At 49.9% G+C, this 15,590-nt stretch overlaps 1 protein-coding gene across 3 annotated transcripts in view; it reads left to right on the top strand.

Moving 5' to 3' along the window:
- NRG2 (neuregulin 2) overlaps positions 1-15,590 on the top strand; it is a 195,169-nt gene that overhangs the window by 118,537 nt on the left and 61,042 nt on the right. Inside the window, exon 1 of one of the 3 annotated variants that reach the window (XM_070374446.1) lies at positions 15,372-15,567. The exons of the other annotated variants lie outside the window; for them this stretch is intronic. Within the exon in view, the coding sequence (XP_070230547.1) occupies positions 15,471-15,567 (97 nt within the window). The 5' untranslated portion in view covers positions 15,372-15,470. Of the gene's footprint in view, positions 1-15,371; positions 15,568-15,590 lie in introns of those variants that run through there. 3 annotated transcript variants of the gene reach the window in all.

Raw genomic sequence — 15,590 nt, 5'->3', positions numbered from 1 at the left:
GTTCAATATGCCTTGTTACAATATGGATGTTCTTGCCTCTGAACCCTTGCTAATGTTGTTCTTCTTGTTCAGAATGTTCCCTACCCTCTTTGACTTGGGGAACTTTACCCATCCATCAAGCCCAGCTGTAGTCTCATTCTTCCATGACCACTCCATCCTCCACAGTTCTATAGCACTTGTTTTCCAGACCACTCATTTTTATTATGAACCGAAGACAGTTTATAGGAAGAAAACTTATGGAACACTAGACAGGTAAATCCTTACTGCCCTCTGTGGTCTCTCTGATTTTGGTTGAGAGCCTTGCATAGATGTCTCTGATGTGGTCTCTGCCCTGTTCAATTGCTATATTTTATTTACAATCTTTGTACATTGACATAGCCAACATATTTGTCATTGAAATGGTTACCAAGTATTCTATGGTATATATTCATTGCTTCTTTTTTAGAGCCCTGTATTGTATATTTTGGGACTTCCCTGGTGGCTCAGATAGTAAAGCGTCTGCCTACAATATGGGAGACCTAGGTTTGATCCCTGGGTTGGGAAGATCCCCTGGAGAAGGAAATGGCAACCCACTCCAGTACTCTTGCCTGGAGAATTCCATGGATGGAGAAGCCTGGTGGGCTACAGTTCATGAGATCGCAAAAAGTCAGACACGACTGAGCAACTTCACTTTCACTTTCATTGTATACTTTAATTCAATTTTGTTTTCACAAATATTTGCATGTCAAGTATGTGCAAGAGACCACATCTCTTGTCTGTCATTGTGGTAGTTGTGAACTCCTGAGACCAGCTTGTCTTCAGTATCACTGTCTTCCCCACTGTGCTTAGCTTGCTTGTACTAGATGCCCTGCTCAGTTGAATCCAACTATCACGAAGCCAGGCATTTAGCCATGTAACTCACCGCCCACCTCTACCCTGATACAAACTAAACCCATAAGGGCTAAGACGTGGAACAAGAGAGTATCCAGTACCCTTCTCCAGATGCTTGATGTCTCTAACATTGCATCTCTTATCTTGTCACCTCCTGTGGTCCCTCCTCTCTCCAGAGTATCACTTAGTTACAGAGATTCAGGGAACCTTGAAGACCATTTTCCCAGGCATCTAGCTAATGCATACAAGCTAAACATAAGGACCAGGTCCTAGCAAGTGCTTCTTGCTCTTAGTAACACAGGGCCATGTGGTTGATCAGGGGGGTTTGGGGAAGGGAGGGTTAGTGGCCCCATGCCTGCCATTTCTCTTCCCTGTACATGACTTCGAATACAAGCTCGAAACACAGAACTGCTTGCTTAATTTGTACTCATCCTGTAGAAACCTGGCCTGGCTCCTCTGCCCCTGAAAGGTAATCATTTCAGAAACACATTGTGATCCCTTCCACAGGCAGAAATAGCTAACTTTAAGCAAAACTTTTATGTGAAAATTCTCTGAGATAGATAAGCTGGCAGACATTGGTTGGTTAGATTGATTATTTGCTTTACAAAATGATTCACAAAGCATTTCCTTCCAGTAACAAAGTCCCATCAAGCACTGAAGTATGTGATTCATTGGCCAACTCTTCAAAACAATGATCTGTGACACTTCCTCCAGTCCCCTCCATCCCTCCCCCAACTTGCCTTTTGTAAGTTTTCTTTTTTCCCTTCTAGCTATTTATTCAGTGTTTACTACTGGTTGACCCACCCTCCTATTCTCTTATTCTCAGGAAATTTTTCTCCTCGCTCTTTTCCCATCCACTATTTTGATCCTTTATGGCCTCTTACATTGGTGATTTCTTTCCAGCCTCTAAATATAGGTCTCTTCTCACAAGTGCCTACTTCAGGCTTCCTCTTTTCTGTCTACACTTTCTCCTTAGAAGGCTTGCCTGCCCCTGTTGCTTTAACGATACTTTTCAACAGTGACTCCTCAAACTCTATCTTCAGAGCTGACCTCTTGAGCCCACTCTGGCGCTGTGTTTTCGGATGTCTGCTAGGCATGTCCTGCTGGCAGACTAAATCCAACCTGTCTAAGCAGATCAAGCAGCTCTTGCCGTGTTTCCCCACTTCCATCAGCATGATAGTCACCGATGTTCATAATCTCGGGGTTTGTCTTCGCTGCTCACTAAGCCCATCTTGGACCTTCAGTTTCCTCACCTGTTTTCTGGAGGTGGTAATGCCCTCTCTACCTCACTTAGAGGACAGGATAAAACAATGTTTGTGGGAACGTGCTTCAAGCTGTAAGAGTACAGAGAAGAGGTGTAATCATAGTGTTGTCATCTCCAGCTTTTTGTGCGTCACTACAGTCACTCTGTCCCCTTGTGTTACCACTTCCTTCATCTCTGTATCTCTCCCCCATCCTTTTATCTCAGTTCTTAATATGACCACCAAAGTTTAAACCCTGTCACCCATCACCTAGCCTAGGTCTGTGTTGTTTCATTCAGTGGTACTCAGACTGCATGCAGCCCACTTAAGAATCACTGAGAGGAAATGATGAAAAGTGCAATTATAGTCCCTCTAACAAGGGCACTGGGACAACTGGCTATCCACATGGGAAAGAATGTATGTGCTTAGTCACTCAGTCATGTCCAACTCTTGGCGACCCCATGGACTATAACCCACCAAACTCCTCTCTCCATGGGATTTACTAGGCAAGAATACTGGAGTGGGTTGCCATTTTCTTCTCCAACTGGGGAGAATACCTTATACCATATACAAAATTTAGCATGGATCAAAGATAAAAATGTAAGAGCTAAAAATACAAAACTCTTACAAGAAAAAATAAGCATAAATCTTTGTAACCTTGAATTAAGTAATGGTTTCTTTAAAAAAAAAAAGTGGGGGGGTACCCAAAGCACAAACAACCAAAGAAAAAATGATACATTGGAATTCATCAAAATTACAACTTTGTACTTCAAAGACACCATCAAGAAAGTGAAAGACAACCCACTGTTAGGAGAAAATTTTTGCAAGTCATGTATCTGATAAGGGATGCATATCTGTAATATATAAAGAACTCTTACAACTCAATTATAAAAAGATAAATGACCCAATTAAAAATGAGCACAGAATCTGAATAGACATTTCTCCAAAGAAGTTAAACAAATGGCCAATAAGCACCAGAAAAGATGCTCAATATCATTATGCATCAGGGAAATGCAAATCAAAACCACAATGAAATAATGTAATGTTCCCATTGAAATGTATAAGTAGGTGAGTTGTAAGATATATGAATTATATCTCAATGAAGCTACTTAAAAAAAATACATACTGAGATACAGCTTCACACCTACTAGGATAGCTAACATCAAAATGTCAGATAATAGCAAGTGTTGACAAAGATAGAGAAATTGGAAATTTCATAAATGCTGGTGAGCATGTACAATGGTAAAGATGCTTTGGAAAACAGTCTGGTATTTCCTCAAAAAGTTAGACAGAGCTACCATATGTCCCAGCAGTCCCACTCCCAGATACCCAAGAGAAATTAAAACATACATTCACACAAAAGCATATACACAAATGTTCATAGAAATACTATTCACAATAGCCAGAAAGTAGAAACACCCCCAAATGACCATCATTCCTTCATCAATGAATACATTAAAAAGTGTAGTATATTTATACAGTGGAATATTATTCAATCATAAAAAAAGAATGAAGTATGGATACATGCTACAACATGTATGAGCCTTGAAAAACAATATACTAGGTGAAAGAAGCCAGCTACAAAAGACCACATGTATAATTCCATTTATATGAAATGTCTAGAATAGAAAGTTGATCAGTGATTGCCTGGGCTTCAGAGGGTTTCAGAGGATGGGGAATAGGGGTGCTAAAGAGTACAGGGTTTCTTTTGGGGGTAATGAAAGTGCTCTGATACTAATTGTAGTGATGGTTACACAATTCTGTGAATATACACCCCCCACACACACCACAAACAGTGAAATTTGTACTTTAAATGGGTCGTTTGTATGGTATGTGAATTGTCTCGATTAACTTTTTTTAAAAAATTGTTTATTTACTTCTTTTTGGCTGTGCTGTATCTTCATTGCTGCACAGGCCCCTATCCAGTCTCAGTGCCTGGGCTCCAGAGCATGCGGGCCTCAGTAAGTGCAGTTCACAGGCTCTGGAGCACAGGCTCAGTAGTTGTGGCGTGTGGGCTTAGTTGCTCCTCAGCATGTGGAATCTGCCCGGACTAGGGTTTGAACCTATGTTTCCTGCATTAGCAAGCGAATTCTTTACCACTGAGCCAATGTGGAAATCCCCCAATTAACTTTTAAAAATATAGTTGGAAGGAAAAATATCAATGGTGGGGACAGGTTGCAGAAAACTCTAAATGCCAAGCTGAGGAGTGGTGACTGGATTCTCTAGGGCCAGTTTTCTCAAAGTGTGTTTCATATGCCACCTGCATCAGAATAGCTACAAATACCAAGCCTGGCTCCACCCCCGAGACTGTAATTCAGAATGTATTGGATGGGATCAGTACTTCAGTTTGTAGGAAGCACCCCAGGGAGTTTGTAGCAGGTGGCCACAGCCCATTGTGTAAAAGTGTTGCTGTAATCCTGCTGCCTCCAGACTCCTCCTGCTCCATTCTGCCCTGCACATTGCTGCCAGATGAGCCTCTAAAAGGAGCACTGAGGTTGGGTCACCTCCTTGCTCAGAAACCCTCTATGTTCTCCCATTCCCTTGGCATGCGCTCCAATAGCTCTGGGCTGCCTGGTCCCCACCCACTTTTCCCAGCCTTCTCTCCTGACTCCCCATCTGTGTCTTTGATGTCAGCCACATTGGAATGGTCATCATTCTCTGAACCCATTCTGCCAGTTCCTGCTCGGTGCCTCTGTCCAGGCTGTCTCATGTTCCAGAAAAGTCTTTCCTATACTTCCATCACATCTTTGCAGTACAAGCATTACCATGAGTCTTTCTTTAACTGGCCAATCATCTGAAATTCACCACATAAACTTTCACAAACTTTTAGGCTATGTCCTTCTGCTGCCTGTCAATCAGATAACGACACTCAAAGTGTTATGAGGGACCCGTGCAGATCCATCAGCGCAGCCTGGCATGTGGGAGGAGCAAAGCCACCAGGCAGGGAGCGTTGGAGCAGAGCCCCCAAGCATAGGATACAGGTCTGGAGGCAAGTTTGCCTGTGAGGAGCAAACTTCAGGTGGCAGACTCTCCTGAGGAGTTCAGTGTCCTCCCTGGTGACCCAGCCATCAGGGGCATGCAGGAGTCACTGTCATATGGATAGGACCTGGGGGGTTCCTGGCCATCACCAAGCCCAACAAGCCTTGGCAGCTCAGCTGGCATCAGCTACTCCCAATAGCTGGAAACTGCAGGGTTGAATCCTCATCTCAACTGGTGACCTTGAGCAAAAAGTCCCCCCACCCTATTGTCCACCCAATCACCTCATCCCACAGCAGGAGAGAGAAGGCTGGAGAGTGAGTTCCAGTCTATTTGGTAATGAGCTCTTAAAAATAAAATGATTGTCAGATAATTATTTCACAGTGCAACAAGAGCCCCCTTGTAACCATTTCAGTAATTACATTAAGCCATTCTATTTGTGAGAAGCTAATAGGAAACAAACCATTAATTAGCATTTTGTCTTTCCTCCCACTGTCCCTTTCCCCTTGAGTTATTGGGGCCTCGCCCTGGGGCCAGAGACTGGGAGTGATACCCATGGGGGTGGAAAACATTAGGAGATACAAGGACCAAGACTCGCTAGGAGGGAGGCAGGGAGAGCGATGAAAGGTATCAGAGTCTTTGTGACTGGTATAACAGCTCCAAGACCTACCCTGACCTAGCACCCACCTAAGTGCTGCCCTGGATGGCTCTGCCGTGGGGTCCGCTGTCATGGGCCAGAGTGGAGCAGCGGCTGAGCAGCAAGCTGAGCCCGACGTGGGCATGTTCCCAGGGGCCTCAGAGCCTGTGGGTGGGGCGGGCACCTGGGCAAACAGAACTAAGGAATGGGCAGGAATGAATCAAGGACAGCTTAAATATGCAGAAATGCAACTCATACCTCTGGGCAAAAATAATCCCAAACAGAGTTATGTAATGATGGGAGGACTGTGTGAGGAGGGGTGAGGCTGCGAGGTGTAATGTACACGGAATGGAGTGAATGAGGAAGAGAGATGGAGGATGAATCCATGGGAGGATCCCAGGGGATTTGACAGAAAAGCTCATGAAGCTGCTTTAGGGTGGGTGTGCGTCTGTGGACATGTGTGTTTTGGGGAGGGGGCATCATTCTCTGTGGATCCCTGGAAGGCAGCTAGAAGAAGGCTCTAAGTGGGGTGGAGTTCCAGGCCCACGGTGGCCTCAAGACCACTCCACATGTGCGGGGTCCCTGATCCTGAAGTGGTAGGGACAGGGAAATGGCAAGAGGGTCCAGGAAGGGGGGTGGAGGGTGTGAAGTATCCTGGCTTCCTTTATACATCAGCAACTATCCTCCTATCCCCTGCTCACATCCCACTTCCAATCTTTCTGCTAATTGGAATCTTCCCCTTCCTTTATCGGAAGTGCCCGCTTTGACTAACCACCCCAGGTCACACTGACTCTCCCCAAGGAAATTCCAGGAATTTGTCTGATCCTCTCGTAGGAGACTATCCATGCTGCTGTCCTACACTGCGATTTTTGTCTGTCTGTGAAAGTGTTATCTTCCCTCTAGACTGCAAACCCCTAAAGCCAGGTCCTTTGTGTCCAATGGTGCCCAGCACCATGCCTGTCACAGAGCAGGTGCTAAACAAGCAATGTCTGACTCCAGGGAACAGACAGATGCAAAGCAGCGGAGACACAAAGGCTCTGATGGAGACCCCCTTAGGCAGCCAAGCTATTGAAGCCACTGGCCACAAGGTGAACCCCAGAGACTAGAGGCTGAGTGGGTGGTGCTAGACTGATTTGGGGGGCAGACTGTGTATAAAATGACATAAAGGAAGCTCTTGGCTGTACATCATTCAGAACCCAGAACAATGTAGGTAATTAGACAAAGGCTTGCGGTAGGCACTTCACTGACCAGTTTTCAGAAGCCACCGCCTCAGAGATGGTGGGAGAAGGAGTCAGATTCATCAGAAGCCTGGGTGTGACTGGGACAGGGTGTCAGAAAGAGATTCGGGGGTGAGGATGGGTGCAAGAGGGCCACTGAAGTTATCATTGATATCTTCCTTCTCATGGTTGTCATTCTGTCATGGAGTTGGGAGGATGAGGGTGAGTCAGTGCTGTGGTCTGCAGTCTTAGGAAGACTGCAAGGAATTCGGCGGCATCCAATGGCCAGGGCAGGTGCTCAGCGCTCCTGAGGCCATGCAGGTGCGCACTGGTTCCCATGGGGATCTCTATATACACCCATGGGCTGGGCTTACAAGAGTAGAATTTTCCAGCAGCCAACGGTTGATCTTCTGAAGATAGGAGGGAGGCTGCTGTAGGGGCAAGGAATGAAGTTCCCAGAGATGGGAACATATCTGGAGACTTAGCTCTTCTCTGAAGGTTTATTGCTAGAATGGCCCTTGGAGAGCATTTCGGCTTCCCTTCCACAGACAAGCAGACATTGAGGCCCAAAAGGAAAATATGGCTTTCCCAGGGGCCACCAGGAAGAAAACTAGTCATGCTGAAAGGAGAACTCAGGTTTCCTGGCCTTCTCTTGACATCGTATCTGGAATTTGTAAGACCTTGCTTCTGAGTGAATTATGGTATTCACAGTTCCAAGGTGCTCCAAGAGTCAAAAAGAGCCTAGAAGTTTTCATAGTTTTTATGGTTAGTGTGAGGACTTCCATAAGCTGTGAACAGGGGCTCTGAGGAGAAGGAAAGGGATGATTTGGGATAGGAAGAAGAAAGAGGACAGGGCCAGTGTTGGGTTTTCAGGATCCTTGAGACCCACCACGGCCACTGTGAAATTAGTGTCTGTGAAGCTGTCCTTTGGGAGTCCCCAAGAGGGCTGAGTCTGACATGCAAGCCAGCACCCAGACCAAAGCAGGGAGGCTGGGCTGTGGTCCCAACAGCAGCTAGGTTTGGGGTGGCAGGGCTGGGCCGGGCAGGGCTAGGGCTAGGCAGGGCTAAGAGAGAGGAGAGAATTTTTTGCCTCCAGGCTCATAAATGCCTATATTGGGCAAGGCCTCTTGTTTCCTTGGGTGGTGATCAGGAGCCTCTCCAAATTTACCAGCCTGGCTCAAATTGTCTCCCTCAACCTAGAAAGAGACTGCAACTTTCTAGATGAGCCCTCTCAGTCCTCAGAGGACTGGGAATAGACTCTGGCTCCTCCAGCCTGACCTCCCAGAGGGGACAGAGATACGTGAGCCTATTCTATCTGAGAAGGCTGGTTCCTTGTTCATGACCCATGCTGCACCAGAACAGGATCTTCAGGGTCGGGACAGTTACTTCTGGGGGCACTTACTCTCATGGGTTGCTGATCCATGCAGTCATTGTGTCCCCCAGATGGTGTAGACAGCAGCTAAGCCCTTGTGCGTGGTCTCCATGGTCCCCAGGCCAGCAAGCGAACCATTATGTCGTTATATAAATAAACTATGTACATTCACAGGTCTCGGTGTGTAAGTGCCAGTTATTATTATTGCTGTGTAATTACACAGTTAGCTTGAAGAAGGAGGCAAGCGGAAGGACTGAATCATTCCTCACACACACACCCTGGGAATGGTAGACAAGCTCCCCCATCTCACCCCTGGGAGAAGTGTGGCTCTGGGTCACATGAGATGAAGCACCAGAATCTCCCAGGTGTTTCCAGGCAAACAGGTAATTTGCCCCCAGGCTGTGCCCTGGAAGAGGCTGACAGTAGGAATCCAGGACCTCCTGACCTCCTGCCGTGGGGCCTGACACCCATACCCCAGGCTTTGTGCCCGCCCCCGACTCCCTCCCTGCAGCAGAACAGAGGGGCTATAGGTAACAACTCAGGGCTTCTGCCAGGCCAAGAGGACACAGAAGGAAAGGGCTGAGGGACAGCGTGCAATTGGGAGGAGGGCCTGTGGACCAGTTACCTCCCTTCCCCATCATCAGACTGGTGCCACTCACCTGTCTGCTCCCAGCCGCTCCCCTCTTGCTGGCAAGCATGGAACCCTTAGGTTCCTCACACGAGAGACCTCTCAAGACCATCTAGTCCAATCTCCTGCTTTCCAGATGGGAAGACAGGCCAGAGAGGGAAAGAGACCTGCCCAGGGGCACCCCAGCAGGTCCCCAGGGGACACTGGAAGTGGCAGCTGGCTGGCCTCCCTGCAGCCCCATGCTTCTTCATCGTCTTGGTCACCCTCCCCCTGCTACCCCCCCATCACTGGGCTGCTCCAGTTTCTTACTTCCTCTCTCCATCCTGCTCCGAGCCCTGCCCAGGCCTGCCTGTCACCTCACCTCTCCCCTGGTTTACTCTCCCATTGCTGCCTTGTCTTTCTTCTCCCGGCTCCTGGAGCCAGGGGAGTCTCCCCACCCTCTCTTTGGCCAGTGCTTTCTTCCCTCTCCTGGGCCCTCCCAGCTTGTCCTGGGGCTCCTCCTGAGTTGGGCTTGCCCCTTTCCTTCTGCCTCCTCTCTCAAGAGGTGTTGAAAGGAAGGATGAACTCCTGGGCAGGGAGCATGAAGTCTCTCCTGGCTTTGGGACTGGGTGGGCTGAGGCAGGAAGCGGCTTCTAAATGATGGGAGTAGAAGCAGAGGTGCCCACCCAGAAGCCCCCACAGCCAGGCCCAGCTCAGGCTCTGGAACAGCTGACCTGTGGTCCCCCCAGGGGCTGAGGGCAAGGGGACAGGTCACGAGGGCATGGTGGGAGGTGTGGCCTTGTACCTTGGCACCATTGGCGCCGGCCTTTGAGCCTAGGGAGCTGTGGAAAGGCTGGGCCCTTTACTAATGTCCTCATTTCTAGGTCAGAAATGAATTTCCTCCTCCACTTAGTGGAATCTCTGTGAGAAAAGCCTGTGGGCCTTTTTTTTTTTTTCTGAGCAGAAACCAACTCTTGTTCAGAACATCACAGTGTAAGAGGACTGGTTTGGCGCCTGGGTGGGATGGATGACTGATTTCAATCTCTCTGCAGTACCAGGGCTCAGGGGAGTTCATGTACGTTGGTGTAGATATAAGTGTGTGTGCTGAGTTGTGGTTTAGTCACTCTTTGCGACCCCATGAACTCTGGCCTGCCTGGCTTCTCTGCCCATGGGCTTTCCCAAACAAGAATACTTGAGTGGGTTGCCATTTCCTACTCTGGGGATCTTCCCAACCCAGAGGTCAAACTCACATCTCCTGCATTGGCAGGTGGATTCTTTACCACTGAGCCACCAGGGAAGCCCCAGTGTGCTGAGTGGGCAGGCACAATTCAGAGGGGAATAGCCAGGGTTTACAGGGCTGTGTGTGGCTCCAGGGGCATTCTTACCTGGCAATGGAGTGCTTTTCTGCACTTTTTGGGGGTTTCTTAATCCTTCCATCTCTCAGATTCTAGTGGTTTTCCCAGACTGGGAGTAGGGGTATGGTGGTGAGATCTGGGGGCACTTCTCCCCATTTTGTAGCCTGAGTCCCTGGTGATCTGGAAACTGACCTGCTCAGAGGAACCTAATTTCAGGGGCAAAACTGAGCCCAAGTCCAGGTGTCCTAACTTCTAATCCAGGCCCTTTTGTCCAGACCATGCAGCTCCCTTCTCTTTGGCTATCTAGTTCTCTGCAGGCTGTTAGAGAGGTGGAGGCATGAGTGAGCTTGTGTGTGAGAGAAGAAATCGATTGTGGTTTACAGAGATGCTGAAGCTGCAGGCCCAGCGCAGCTTCTGAGAGAGGCACTTGCTGGGCTTGGTGGGCTGGGACTGGGCCCCCGGCGTTTCTCAGGGCACGCCTGGCTCCAGCCAGGATCCCACTGTCTCCCAGAGTCATGGGGTAACGGGATCATCTCCAGGGTGACTGGGAAACTCTCCGGTCCTGCAGGCAGTGGCATATTGATCTGTTTCCTCCTCTGGCAGCCTCACTGGGTGGGGAGTGAATGAGAGGAGCCTTGGGACTTTGAGGCACTAACATGGGGGTGGCTGAGAGTAAGGGTAGCTTCAACTTCTCCAAGGACTTTTAACTCCCATGCAAGCTCAGGGCTGGCTCAGGGGTGCCCTTTCTAGGGCTGGAGGTGGCCCTAAAGAAGTGCAGCAGGCTCTCCCTGGCCTGAGATCACTGGACAACCTGCCAAGCAGTGAGTCCAAGGGGAGGGGTCTCAGTCCCCACTGAGACCCCACTTCAAGAGATCGCTACCGGTAATTCTTTTGGAGCCCCAAAGTCTCAGGTGGAGGAAGGGGTAGTATTTTTTTCCCCCTTTTCACTCAAAGGCATTTTTGCACATGACTCAAACAAGTCTAAACTTTGCTGAACTTCAAAGTTTGCCCATGGCACAGCCTCAAAGTGGAGGGGAAAATGTTAAAAAGCAAAAAAAAGTTTGTAAGCCAGTTAAACATTGTGTTGTTGCTCCTTAAAGGAATTGAATTAACTTGTTATGTTACTATTAGTGTCCCATTGTGAAACCAGGGTAGGGGAAAGGCTTCTTCTCTGGGTGATTGGCCTCTCGGCCCATCCCCAGGTTCGGCTCGCTCCCGCATGAGGTTGATCTGGGCATTGCACAACCCGCAGTAAGAGGAAGGAGTTCCCATGGCAACAGGTCTGGCTCCCAGGGTCATTTTCAGGCTTCTGGCAGGAGCCCTGGTCCAGACAGAAGGTGGCAGGGAGTGGTGTTCCTCTGCAAAATGGAGATAATGATAGACTTATTTCATAGTGTTGTTGTGAAGGATTAAGTGAGTTGGTACTATAAATTTAGCTATTCTTTACTACTACTCCTTTCACTGCCTTTGCCCCCTGGGTCAAGCCCTGCCCCCCTTACTTAACCCTCACAATATTTAGAGCCTGACACCTAGTCTAGCTGGCTCTATGTAATAAAGGTAGTTAATGGTTGACCTGCTTAACAGGTTCCCTTGTCTCCTCCATTCCCTTCCCCTGTCCATCCATCCTTCACACTCCATTCAGATTAATTTCTCTAATTCACACTATCTCAAAAAAAAAAATCTGTCTCAAAAAATTGTCAGTGAATTCCTCTTATTTACAAAAACTTCAGCCTGGCAGTCAGGGCGCATCTCTGGCCCCAGCACAAGCAGGGTAGTGGAATGGGGAGGAGCACAGGCCCCTGTGAAAGGGGCTGTGAGTCCTTGCTTTGCAGCGTCCCAGTCACATGACTTGGAATGAGTAATCTCATCATTCCTGGTCTTTGTTCTCTCTACTGTAAAGCAGGGATAATGACCGAAGCTAACTCACTGGGAGCGTTGTGGAGATTACAAGAAATAACGTGTATAACGTACTGAGCGCTGTGAGCTCTGGTATACACTAGGTGCTCAGTGTTTGCTGTATTCATGACTCGTAGCTCCCATAATTTCCTCACATCAACCTGGTCTGGTCACAATGCTTCCCTTAGGAACTTAGAGAACTTCCTTTAGGAACTTCCCTTAGAGACTGCTTCCCTTAGGTCTTTGCCGTATCTCACCCATTGGAACCCCTCACCTGCACCCCATTGAAATCTCCCCACCTTGGAAGACCTTCTTCAAACCCCACTTCCCTCAGCAGCACACATGGATACCCCAGCCTGTGAAGAGTGCTTATGCCTCTTGCAGTTGCCATGGCACTGCTGACTCTCTCATGCATCCATACTGAGCCATGAGCGCTCTGGCTGCAGGCTCCCACTTGGAGCCACATTGTTTTGCCTTTGTTCACTAATGGGAGGGGGTCACTCATCTGACCCCCAGGAAGGTACCCACCTCTTCCCATGTACTAGGTGCTGGGCTCCCAGCCCTAAAGGAGCCCGACTCTAGCCGGGGAGACAGGTAGAAACTGAAAACAACGCAAAGTGATGTGTTCTTCCAGAGATACATAGAAAGCACTAGGAAGCAGAGAATCAAATGATTGCCCTCTCCCACCCCTCACAAACTGTGCTTAAAATCTTTTGGAAATGGACCATTGCTCTTAGGATAAACCCCAGTGCCATTACTGGGTCTGCAGTACCCTGTTCGATCTGAGCCCTGCTTGCCTCCTCCCCAGGCCCCTGCTACACGTATGTCACCCCCACACTCCCTGTGTGCACACACACTTGCCTTACATGCAGATACACACACCCTATGCACACACTCCAATGCATACACCCATATACACACTCATACACACCCCTCAGCACACTGACTGTCTCTTGGTTTCACAAAGGCACAAAAGCTCCTTCCTGCTCCAGAACCAGTGGATATACTGCTGCTTCTGCCAGGAATGCTCTTTCCCACCTTCCTTTAGTCCAGCCAACTCCACTCATTCCTTGAATCCCAGTTTAAATATTTCCTAGGGAAAGACTTCCCTCCCTACAATCTGTTTCCTCTATCAACCAGTAGGTCAACATGTAGAAATATTTGTTGACCCAGTGTCTCCTCAGTATTTAACACAAATTTTAATTAATTCATTATTTGTGTAATTAGTTGTTTGTCCATCCTCACCAAGACGGTAATCTTCATGTAGGTAGGCCCATGTTTGGGTTGCTCACATCCAATCTCAAGCACCCTGGGCCTGAAACACAATAAGCCTTACTACATATTTGCTAAATGATTGAACAGAGGAGTTGGCCAGGCCAGGGCAGGCAGGGAGGAAGGGGGGAAGGCCATTCTTGGAAGAGAGATTAGTCTGTGCAAAGATATGGAGAGGAGACAATATGGTGTGTTTGACTTGTAAGTAAATGTGGCTGGGGTGCAGGATTAGAGGCTAGAAGGCTTTGAGCTGTGGCCCAATGGAACTGGGCTTTGGATATCAATCATGAGCTTAGGTTTAACCCAGAGGCAATAGAAAGCGAAGTGATCTGGTTTGTGTTTTAGTAGGCTCACTCTGATGGCCTTGAGGAGGTCAGAACTGAAAGGGCAAGACTTTGAGAAAAGAGACCAGAGTCTGTGGGACAGGAGGAGAGAGTAAACTGAGTCAGTGACCAGGTGGCTGGGGAGGGATGGGTGTGAATGCCACCTTGGAAGCTGAATGACTGGGTCAGGGTTTAGAGCAGGAGTGAGACCTGGACTCTGGCTCTGCCCCAGACCCCTGGCTGCCCACCTCTTAGAGAGCAGTGCTCCCTGAATTGAAATGAGTGTTCCCTGCACCTCAGCTGGGATGTGGAAGAAGGGAGATCTCATACACTTGGTCTTCCTAGAGCTGGCCCCCGATGGGACAGGCTTGAGGTCCCAAGAGCCCTAGGACATCAGCCACCTGCGTGGGTACTGCCTGCATCTTCTCTCTTTCTATGTCCACCCCCTCCCAGTCCCCCAACACTGCCCCCCTCCCCATTTGGCCTCAAGGTCCGGTCAGGCCCCCAGGCAGCCCTGGAGCCTCAGAGTCTCTGGCCTTGACCCAGAGTTCTAGCCTGCTCCAGGCTCTCCTAAGGAGGACACCGTCCAGGGAAGCTTTGGGACCCTCTCCTGAGGAGGCAGAGGACTGGCTGAGATGATCTTTGACTCGGATTCCAGTTGGGATGGCTGTAAGGGGACACCTCAGGCAGAGCCAGGCAAACCGCAGGCTCAGGCTTTCTGGGAGCCAGAAGAGGGAGAGCCTCTGCTATGTAACCCTTTCAGCACCACGCCCAGGCAGGAGGCAGGACGCTGTCCTTTCTGACAGCCCTTGCCCTTTGACTTGGGAGAGGTGTGCTGCTAGAGAGGGGGGATTCCAGTGTCTGAATTCACTGTCTCTGGCCTTGGAAAAAAAAGAGCCAGCTGGTGCCGGCAGCCTGGGCTGTCAGTGTGTGTGGGAGGGGACGCTACTAGCCACCTGGGACACCCAGGTTTCTCTGACTGCAGCCTGCCCTGGCTGGGAGGCTCCTGGGCCACAGACTCCTGCAGCCAGGCCCAAATGGTAGCTCCATAAAAGGTCTTCCCCCACATTGGTGGTGTCCTAGGCGGTTACAACTAGACCTTCAGGGATGGGGAGGCACAGGCAAACTGCCCATCAGGTAGGGTGGGCGAGCGGGCCGGTGGGGTGCACTAAAGCAGTGGAGACAGACTGCAAAAAGCAGGAGCTCTTCCGACTCCGCGGGGCTGGCCAGCGGGCTTCATTTCGGTCCCTTCCTGGGCCCTGCTCTCGCTGTCTCCCCACCCCCATGCTGTCCTCAGCCTGGCCCTCGCTGGGGGATCTCTACTCCCCCTCCTCAATCCTGGCTCAGGCCCCCAGCCCAGCTCCAGCCCTCTCTCCTGGAGGAGGTCGTGGTGCTTCGTTTGGGCGCCGGTCCTGCCTCCCACCGTGGGCCCCGGGAGGGGTCCTGGGCCAGACCCGGCCGCCCACAGCCCCCCGCAGCCGGGGCGGGTAAGGGCGTTGGGCGCGGGAGGGGAAGAGTTAAGGCTCGCCGCTCCCCTCCCCCGGAGGGTGTGACCGCCTATAAGAAAGGCGCCGCGCTCGGCACTGGGGCTGCAGGCGGCGGGGGCGCAGCTCGGCTGCGGAGAGCTTGAGAGCTCAGGCAGTCCCTGCCTCCGGCGCTTCGCACGCCTCGCATCGGTCCCACCGGCCGGGACCCCGGGGCAGAATGTCGGAGTCCAAGAGGAGGGGCCGAGGCCGAGACCCTAAGCACCGAGAGGGGAGGAAGCGGGAGCGCAAGCAGGAACTCCTACCCGGGGAGGAAGGTAGGGCACTACCTCGGCGCGCC

The sequence above is a fragment of the Bos mutus genome, chromosome 7, assembly GCF_027580195.1.
Source record: "Bos mutus isolate GX-2022 chromosome 7, NWIPB_WYAK_1.1, whole genome shotgun sequence".
Taxonomy (NCBI): domain Eukaryota; kingdom Metazoa; phylum Chordata; class Mammalia; order Artiodactyla; family Bovidae; genus Bos; species Bos mutus.
Note: the sequence above shows the minus strand (reverse complement) of the source record. Positions and strands in the feature narration are given on the sequence as shown.